This window comes from Borostomias antarcticus (genome assembly GCF_949987555.1).
Source record: "Borostomias antarcticus genome assembly, chromosome: 16".
Taxonomy (NCBI): domain Eukaryota; kingdom Metazoa; phylum Chordata; class Actinopteri; order Stomiiformes; family Stomiidae; genus Borostomias; species Borostomias antarcticus.
In genome coordinates, this window is record NC_140249.1 from 1250962 (window position 1) to 1260961 (window position 10000).

Sequence of the window (10000 nt, forward strand, 5' to 3'; positions counted from 1 at the left end):
GCTCCCTCGCCCGTCCACACCTCCTCATGCCTCGCTCCCTCGCCCGTCCACACCTCCTCATGCCCTGCTGAAAACTGACCAGACCAACATCAACAACATCAGCAATTCGTAGCGCACAGAAGCCATTTTGGACTGTATATTTACCTCTCTCCTTTCCTTCTTCCTCTCTCTCTCTCTCCGTCTCTCCCTCTCTCTCCTCAGTCATCCAGCGATGACGACAGCGTGGCGTCGGAGGGCTCCGTGTCGTCCCGGCCAGTCAAGCGCGTCCACCGCGAGGGCATCGGCGTGGGCGAGAGGTTCAGGCCGGTGGTGCAGCGGCGAGGCCGGCCTCCGCTGACGTCCAGGCGTACGGCGCCCCCTCCCTCCCAGAAGCTGCTACTGCAGCAGCAGCAGAGCAGGAAGAGAGCCGGGGCGGTGGAGCTACGACTCAGGAAGAGGGTGAGGGGAGAGGGAGGCGGAGAGGGGGGGAGGGAGAGGGAGGGAGGGGGAGGAGGAGAGGGAGAGGGAGGGGGAGGAGGAGAGGGAGGGGGAGAGGGAGGGAGGGAGGGGGTGAGGGAGGAGGAGAGGGAGGGAGGGAGGGGGTGAGGGAGGAGGAGAGGGAGGGGGAGAGAGGGAGGGGGAGAGGGGGAGGGGGAGAGGGAGGGAGGGGGAGGAGGAGAGGGAGGGGAAGAGGGAGGGTGGGGGAGGGGAAGAGGGTGAGGGAGGGGGTGAGGGAGGGGAAGAGGGAGGGCAGGGGGGCAGGGTATCTGCAGGTCTCCACAAGTTAAATCTTAAGCCTTTTTAATGCCACATGGAATGGAATTCAAGACTGAGATTTACAACAAAGTATGGTTGGTGAGACCTAATGCTGCAGAGCTGGAAAGTGGGCCTGTATACACCTGCCTGTCTGGATTACCTTCACAAGATTAGCTAGCTAGGCTAGCGTTAGCTAGCTATCGCGAAAATAGTAGCCAACTTTCACGACCGCAACTTTGCAGTGGTGTGTGTGACTGAACTCAAAAAGAAGAAATAGTCTGCTCTCGGACAACATTTTAAGATCTTTGAGAAATTAATTTAAGACAATTTTGAGGAATTGAAGACTTTTCAAGGCCTTTAATTTAAATAAATGGATTTAAGACTTGGATGGATGGAGTGAGAGAGGGAGGGATGGAGAGTGTGAAAATTGATCATAGAATAAACGGGTGACGCCCCACAACTCACCCTCAATAACACCAGCCTCCCTGTGTCTCCCTCAGTAACACCAGCCTCCCTGTGTCTCCCTCAGTAACACCAGCCTCCCTGTGTCTCCCTCAGTAACACCAGCCTCCCTGTGTCTCCCTCAGTAACACCAGCCTCCCTGTATCTCCCTCAGTAACACCAGCCTCCCTGTGTATCCCTCAGTAACACCAGCCTCCCTGTGTCTCCCTCAGTAACACCAGCCTCCCTGTATCTCCCTCAGTAACACCAGCCTCCCTGTGTATCCCTCAGTAACACCAGCCTCCCTGTATCTCCCTCAGTAACACCAGCCTCCCTGTATCTCCCTCAGTAACACCAGCCTCCCTGTGTCTCCCTCAGTAACACCAGCCTCCCTGTATCTCCCTCAGTAACACCAGCCTCCCTGTGTCTCCCTCAGTAACACCAGCCTCCCTGTATCTCCCTCAGTAACACCAGCCTCCCTGTATCTCCCTCAGTAACACCAGCCTCCCTGTATCTCCCTCAGTAACACCAGCCTCCCTGTGTCTCCCTCAGTAACACCAGCCTCCCTGTGTCTCCCTCAGTAACACCAGCCTCCCTGTGTCTCCCTCAGTAACACCAGCCTCCCTGTGTCTCCCTCAGTAACACCAGCCTCCCTGTGTATCTCCCTCAGTAACACCAGCCTCCCTGTGTCTCCCTCAGTAACACCAGCCTCCCTGTATCTCCCTCAGTAACACCAGCCTCCCTGTGTCTCCCTCAGTAACACCAGCCTCCCTGTGTCTCCCTCAGTAACACAGCCTCCCTGTGTATCCCTCAGTAACACCAGCCTCCCTGTGTCTCCCTCAGTAACACCAGCCTCCCTGTATCTCCCTCAGTAACACCAGCCTCCCTGTGTCTCCCTCAGTAACACCAGCCTCCCTGTGTCTCCCTCAGTAACACCAGCCTCCCTGTATCTCCCTCAGTAACACCAGCCTCCCTGTGTCTCCCTCAGTAACACCAGCCTCCCTGTATCTCCCTCAGTAACACCAGCCTCCCTGTATCTCCCTCAGTAACACCAGCCTCCCTGTATCTCCCTCAGTAACACCAGCCTCCCTGTATCTCCCTCAGTAACACCAGCCTCCCTGTGTCTCCCTCAGTAACACCAGCCTCCCTGTATCTCCCTCAGTAACACCAGCCTCCCTGTATATCCCTCTTCTTTTGCAGATCAAACTGGAGCGTAGCAAAATCTTACAGGCGGTAAGCACTGTTCTCTACATCTCTACTTTGATCTGTTCTCTTGACCGATTCATGCCCTCTAATTCCTCCCCTTCTCCCCCTCCCTCCCTCCCTCCCTCCTCCTCCTCCTCTCCAGAAACGGGCGTCTCTGAGCTCCAGGGGCTTGTCCCGCCTGCACTCCTCCTCGGGCGTGTCCCCCGGACGCGGCCTGGCCCGGGGCCGAGGGCGGGGGGCCTGGCGGGGGTCCCCCTACCGCCCCTACACCTCCCCCGGGGGCGCGGCGTCATCGTCCCACCTGGGCCTGTCCCTGGAGGCCAGGGGAGAGTCGCACAGGGGGAGGGGGAGGGGGGTGAGGCTGAGGGGTGGGGGGGCGGGCAGGGGAGGGGGGAGGAGACACCGGCCGGAGGAGGAGGAGGAGGAGAGCGAGGACTCCAGCAGCAGCAGTAGCAGCAGCGCCGAGGAGGAGGAGGAGAGGAGGGAGAACGGCGTGAGAGGAGGAGGAGGAGGAGTCAAACGAGACAAGGAGAACCGGCCGCAGAGGCGGGGGGGGGCGGCCGCCAAAGACCGAGAGGACGAGGAGGAGGAGGGGGAGGAGAGCGAGGAGGTCAACCAAAATGGAGGCGAGGAAGAGGAAGGGTCAGACGAAGACGGCGGGGACGGAGGACGGGGCCGGGCGCCGCCGCCGAAGGGGCCTTACCTGACGGTGACGCTCCAGAGGCCGTCGAGGGCGGCGTGCGACCCCTCCGCCATCGTCCCCAAACTGGAGGCGGCCGTCGCCCCGCGCTGTGTGCCCCCCGCCGCCGCCGCCAACCAGAGCCTCATCCTGCGCAAGTCCCTCCTCCGGCCGCCCATCAGGAACCGCGACCCCGCCCCCTCGGCGCCGAGTAAACGCGCCGGCGGCGGCTACAGGGTGCGGGCGGAGAGCCCGAGGAGACCGGCGGCGAGCAGGCCGGAGAGGACGAACAACGGCGCCTCGTCCTCCTCGCGCGTCCCGCCCCTCCGCATCCCGCTGTCGGCGCTGCAGGACGGCGGCGGCGCCGGCGAGGCGGAGCGGGAGAGGGAGGCGGAGAACGGCGGGAGCGAGCCAGGCTGCGAGCGGGAGGTGTGGGTGTCGGTCTTTCGCTACCTGAGCCGGGCGGAGCTCTGCGTCTGCATGGCCGTCTGCAAGAACTGGTACAAATGGTACGAAGTTTGATATTACACACGCACACAATCAATCAATCAATCAATCAATCATTATTTTTATATCGTTTTTACTTTTTGTTTTCAAATTCAGTTTAGTTTTGATTAGTTTTAAAGCAGGTTTGCTAGTTTAGTTTAGTTTTTATTAGTTTCAGTATTAGTTTTAGTTGTTTTTCTTCTGCGCTAGCCTCGTGAGACCATGCTTTCTCACGTTGTTTCACTCCGTGTGAAACAAACCATCTGGCCACGTCAGGTTACTCCTGCTCAGGGACACAGATAAAGAACATGGAGGATAGATTTCATATCCACCCAAAACACTAGGCTTATGTATGAAATGAAAAAGACGAAAACTAAGGACATTTTCTCAATAATTGTAGATTTATTTTAGTTAGTTTTGTAAACACACAATACAGTTTTAGTTAGTTATCGTTTTTTTTGTAAAGTCTAGTTTTTATTTTTATTTCAGTGAACTAAAATGTTTTTTCACACCTAGTTTTCGTTTTTTAGTTAGTTTTCGTTAACTATAATAACCTTGGTGTGTGTGTGTGTGTGTGTGTGTGTGTGCGCGCAGGAGCCTGGACAAAAGGCTGTGGATGAGGATCGACCTGAAGAAGAAGCGCCCCATCACTCCGCAGGCGCTGTCGGGCATCATCAAACGCCAGCCCCTGACCCTTGACCTGTCCTGGACGTCCATCTCCAAGAAGCAGCTCACCTGGCTCGTCAACCGCCTGCCAGGTAAGCACACACACACACACACACGCACACACACACACACACACACTCGGACTGTGGACTGTGAAGTCATCCCCTCTTGTCCGCCGTCTCAGGGCTGAAGGACCTGGTGGTGTCCGGCTGCTCGTGGTCGTCCATCTCGGCCCTCAGCTCCCCCAGCTGCCCGCTGCTGCGCTCCCTGGACCTGCGCTGGACCGTGGGGGTGAAGGACGGCCAGATCAGGGACCTGCTCAACCCCCCAGGTGAGACCGGACGCCCCCCGTCTCACTGCCCAGCGAGTGGGTATCGGCTCGGTGCACCAGCTTCACCACTTCCTGAAAGTCACTTGGCTTCTTTATTTCCTGTCCAATATGATTGGATTAAGTGATTAATCAGGTGCGCGCTGGGTCTGCCTCAGCATCGTGTGAGTTTTCATCTACCCCTCGGTTTCAAGTCAGCATCTGAAAACCCTCGTTTCAGAGGGCTGTTTGAACATCCACTAGCCCTCGATATGCCCCCTAGCCCTCGATATGCCCCCTAGCCCTCGATATGCACCCTAGCCCTCGATATGCCCCCTAGCCCTCGATATGCCCCCTAGCCCTAGAAGCTAAAAGGAACGGGACACTACCCCACGCGGGAATGCGCAAAATGTAGAGGTAGGGCCAAGGGCGAGGGCTAAGGGATTGGGCCTAAATCTCCCTCTCTCTCCCTCCCTCCCTCCCTCCCTCCCTCTGTTCCCCCCTCCCTCCCTACCTCCCTCCGCTCCCCCCTCCAGGCTGTGATAACCGCAGCCAGCTGAGGAACATGCAGTGGTTCCGTCTGTCCGGGCTGGAGATCAGCGACTCCACGCTGAGGCTGCTGATCCGTCACATGCCCCTGCTGACCCGCCTGGACCTGTCACACTGCAGCGGAGTCACCGACCACTCCGTCAACCTGCTCACGGCCGTGGGCTCGTCCACGCGCAACACGCTCACCGAGCTCGACCTGGGGGGTGAGACGCACACACACACACACACACACACACACACACAGAGCTCAACCTGGGGGGTGAGACGCGCGCACACACACACACACACACACACACACACAAACGCTCACCGAGCTCGACCTGGGAGGTGAGACGCACGCACACACACACACACACACACACACAGAGCTCAACCTGGGAGGTGAGACATGCACACACACACACAACACGCTCACCGAGCTCGACCTGGGAGGTGAGACACGCGCGCACACACACACACACATACACACACACACACACACACACACACACACAGAGCTCAACCTGGGAGGTGAGACGCACGCACACACACACACACACACACAGAGCTCAACCTGGGAGGTGAGACACGCACGCACACACACTCACTCACACACACACACACACACACACACACACACACACACAGAGCTCGACCTGGGAGGTTAGACACGCGCACACACACACACTCACACACACACAGAGCTCGACCTGGGAGATTAGACACGCGCACACACACACACTCACACACACAGAGCACGACATGGGAGGTTAGACACGCGCACACCCACACACACACACGCTCACTCACACACAGAGCTCGACCTGGGAGGTTAGACACGCGCACACACACACACTCACACACACACAGAGCACGACCTGGAAGGTGAGAGACACACACACATACAGTTCAAACTCAGACAACCCGCTAAACTAATGAGGCGCGGCCGTACTAACGTTGTGTGACCCCGCCCCCCCAGGCTGCAGCAAGCTGACGGACGTGTGTCTGCTCTACCTCCGCCGCCTGTCCTGCCTGTCCCTGCTGGACCTGCGCGGCTGCAAGGGCGTGTCCCGCACGGCCTGCGAGGCCTTCATCTCCGAGCTGTCCGTCAACGCGCTCTACTGGCTATCGGAGGACAAGCTGATCCAGAGGATATCCTAGAGGGAAGGGGGGGGGGGGTCTCTGTGTGACAGAGAATAAGACTGAAGAGGTGGAACCAAGGTTTAGAACCATCTGGTGGGGCGAGGGGGGGGGGGGGGGGCTCTCTCACACCTGACGTGGAGTGGGGGGGCGGGGTGGGGTGGGGGGGGTGGCAGGGTTTCTTTTGGTGTTGTATACAGTTCTTTTTTCGGAGTACAAGCAAGAGACTCAGGAGTTCAAGAGTTCAATTTCAGGAGCGGACAGGGAGGGAGGGTGGGGGGGGGGGGGACGGGACGGTCCCGCGAGGGGCGGAGGGAGAAGCTGTGTTGGGCGTCATAGCGCGGGGGGGGCGGGAGGGGGGGTACCGAGCTCTTAATGACGCGGCCGTCTTCCACCCAAAGGCTCTGTTCAGGACTCCCCCGGCGTACGTCACAGAGCCCAGCTGAACGGCGCCGGCCTCGGCCCCGCGGTCTGAACGGCGTCCGCCCCGGCCTCGGCCCCGCGGTCTGAACGGCGCCGGCCCCGCGGTCTGAACGGCCCCGGCCTCGGCCCCGCGGTCTGAACGGCGCCGGCCTCGGCCCCGCGGTCTGAACGGCGTCCGCCTCGGCCTCGGCCCCGCGGTCTGAACGGCGCCGGCCCCGCGGTTTCCGCCGTAGCTTCTGGTGACCAGGCTGCACAGGAGAGCGCGGAACACTGCTCCGAGCCGGAGTCGGTCAGTTCAGGTTGGCGGGAACGGCGCGAAGGGCATGCTGGGACGGAGGAGTCACCGGGGATCGTCCTCTCTGTGACGGAGGCGTGAGGAACGGGGGAGGAGGGAACGGTGCGAGAGGGCAATCGACATGAAGAGAGACCACATCGGGATGAGAGCGGGGCAAGAATGAAGAGTGGGCGAGAGCAAGTTAACATGGTGCGATCTCAGACTACCGTCACAATTCAGGTGCTATCTGCTATCTGCTATCCAAACTCTACAGCTGTTCCTTTTTTTGTAAAGAAATAAATAAAGAACAAATCTTGATATTCTAGTCCTCACCTTTCTTTGATACAGCCTCTGTTTTCCTTGGGAAAAATGTCCTACTGTTGTTTTCACTGAATTTCTGTTTAATTGTTAAATGCTACGTAGAAGCGTATGATTTGCCCTCATTTCTTCTGTACACTTCCAACTAGAGCCTCTGCAAGAGGAACCCCTCCCTCTCCCCTGACATCACCTTCAAAGAGTATGAATATATATAAATATATACTTTTGTGTACATGTGTTTCCCTCTTTTAGAATATCACTTTCACTTGTTATTGTTATTGTTTTGTGTTTTTTTTTCCAATAAAATAAAAATAAAGAAATAAAAGGTGTCACATGTAAACGGTTTTTTGATCTTGCTATATTTACACTAATTTTATGTATTTACCTGAACATTCATGATGGGTCCAAAGTGCACATTTCACTGATAATTGATACTTTGACTGACAATTGATATTGAATCATACAATTAAAATGTAAACCCTCCATCCCCCTCCAGCTGTTGGCTAACCTGGAAATAAAGCCATGTGGAAAATGACGTGGAAAAAAATAAATAATAATAATTCCTAGACAGGAGAATGCTGTCTAACTGTCTAATAATCAATATCAGACTATAATACTGTCCCAGATTGAATATCTTGAGTTTAGGGTGTGAAACTGATGTCCCAGTCCCCGACCCGCTGCCTCATCTCTCCCCGCCTCTGCCTCCCTCCCCTCGGATGAGCAGCCACTCGAGTGACCTGGATGTGAAACCGTGACTAGGCCGCATATCGGTGCATTAAACCGACAGAAACCGAACAACCACGAAGGGAACCGAACAACCACGAAGGGATGAAGAGGACGGGGACTTTCTGGGGTTGCGGGACTTTTCCCAACGCTTTATAATGATGGACACCATGTTCACCAGCTAGCCTCGCTAGCTCACTTTAGCTAACCAACATCGGGAATAAGGTGCTAGCATAGCTGGCGATGCTGTGTGTTATTAGCATCCATGGTTATTAGCCAGTTAGCCTGTGCTATGCTACCTAGCTAGCCTGGGTAGTGTAGTGTAGTAGGGGGCTCGCGCTTGCTAGCTATGGATCTCAACTGCCACATCCGGGCTTGCTGATTGTTCTCCTAACCGCACAGCTAGCTCACCTGTTTGTGTGTTTATGTTTTATTACCAGAATACTTCTATCTAGCAAACATTGCAGGGTAATCTGACTTAGTGAGGGATATAACTTGATAGCAAACAGTGTGCTGCGGTGTTATAGCGTTAAGCTAAAGGCTGCTTGGCTTCAAGGTGTCTTGACAGGTGAATCCACCTAAACTGGGTTAGGATTGACAGGTGAATCAACCTAAACTGGGTTGAGTCTTGACAGGTGAATCAACCTAAACTGGGTTAGGATTGACTAGTGTTCAGGCAACCATGGCACAAGAGTTTCCTTTGCATGTTCTGGTCTGGAACAACCAGTATCTGGAGCTTGACAGGGAACTGCAGAAACAGGAGGTAACTGTCCCCCATCCTCCACTTGAACGCCTTTGTCTTTATTGAATTTGTCTTTTTTGGAAGTTTTCATTCATTTTACTTTAGAGAGTTGTGCGCCTTATTGCCGCATCCTGCTGACCGTCAGGCTGTGGCCCCTGCAGGAGGATGTGGAGCGCCTGGACCCCCGGGGGCGCACCCCGCTGGAGCTGGCCATCTGTCTGGGCCACCTGGAGGCGTCCAGGGTGCTGCTCAGATACTCCGCTGACCCCACGCACTGCAACGCCCAGTGCTGGACAGGTGTGCGGGGTGGACGCCGATGAACGGGAGGATGCTCTCCCAAGAGAGAGAGAGTAGTCAACACTGATGCTATTTCGAGTTGTGCTCTGCAGTATTTTTGTCCGTCTGCGTTCAGTCTTGCAGGAGGCGGTGAGCACGGGAGACCCGGAGCTGGTCCAGTTGGTTCTGCAGTACCGAGACTACAAGCGGGCCACGGAGAGGCTGGCGGGCATCCCAGAACTACTCAGCAAACTCCGCCAGGTGAGACCTCGCTCACGCTACCGGGATAGAACGACAGCATGCCGCCTGCACACTCGGACAGGCGACACTACAAACCAATTAGTCAGATGCATCCGTTCGCTGTTCTCGGACGGTAAGCCTTTACACGCCAGCGCACAGCAGTGGCCGTTAGTCACACCTGTCAAAGCTGAGCTGTCAAGATTCTACGGTGCGTGAAACTGTACAGGCTGATGTCACTTCCTGTTTTACTGGCACTATCGCTGTGTTGTGTGTGGCCTGTTGTGTCTTCCAGGCCCGGGACTTTTATGTTGAGATGAAGTGGGAGTTCACCAGCTGGGGTGAGTCAGTGTGTGTGTGTGTGTGTGTCTGTGTGTCTGTGTGTGTGTGTGTGTGTGTGTGTGTGTGTGTGTGTGTGTGCAGGGATGGCTCTAGGCAAGGGTGCACGATCGGGGCGTTGTCCACCCAGCCTGTATATCATGATGTAAAACTTGAGTTGCTGTAGATGAGAAACATTTTTCAACGCTCTGATATTGCTGTAGTGTCTGGCCGTCTAAAAATATGGAACCAGAACCTGTCCTGCTTTGGGGGCTGGTTGTGATCGTTCCCCCCTCTCCTCCACCCCCACAGTGCCCCTGGTGTCCAAGGTGTGTCCCAGCGACGTGTACCGCGTGTGGAAGAGCGGCTCGTGCCTGCGCGTGGACACCACCCTGCTGGGCTTCGAGCACATGACCTGGCTGAAGGGCCGGCGCAGCTACATCTTCAAGGGCGGAGGTAACGAAGCGCGCCGCCCCTCGCCGACCCGTCTCTCCTGGCCAA

The 10000-nt window shown here is 56.3% G+C and overlaps 2 protein-coding genes across 2 annotated transcripts in view; both read left to right on the top strand.

The window, feature by feature from the left end:
- The window catches only part of kdm2ab (lysine (K)-specific demethylase 2Ab), a gene marked incomplete at its 3' end in the record, with an annotated part of 23756 nt that extends 17547 nt beyond the window's left edge, over positions 1-6209 (top strand). The window contains exons 15-22 of the mRNA XM_084451007.1: positions 202-438; positions 2377-2409; positions 2525-2737; positions 2819-3570; positions 4142-4305; positions 4398-4544; positions 5057-5272; positions 6028-6209. Of these exons, the coding sequence (XP_084307133.1) occupies positions 202-438; positions 2377-2409; positions 2525-2737; positions 2819-3570; positions 4142-4305; positions 4398-4544; positions 5057-5272; positions 6028-6209 (1944 nt within the window). The remainder of the gene's footprint in view (positions 1-201; positions 439-2376; positions 2410-2524; positions 2738-2818; positions 3571-4141; positions 4306-4397; positions 4545-5056; positions 5273-6027) is intronic.
- Positions 6210-8025: 1816 nt separating this feature from the next.
- Positions 8026-10000, top strand: part of ankrd13d (ankyrin repeat domain 13 family, member D) — a 9906-nt gene continuing 7931 nt past the window's right edge. The window contains exons 1-5 of the mRNA XM_084450808.1: positions 8026-8689; positions 8830-8965; positions 9081-9205; positions 9477-9522; positions 9812-9955. Coding sequence (XP_084306934.1) covers positions 8609-8689; positions 8830-8965; positions 9081-9205; positions 9477-9522; positions 9812-9955 — 532 coding nt within the window. The 5' untranslated portion in view covers positions 8026-8608. The remainder of the gene's footprint in view (positions 8690-8829; positions 8966-9080; positions 9206-9476; positions 9523-9811; positions 9956-10000) is intronic.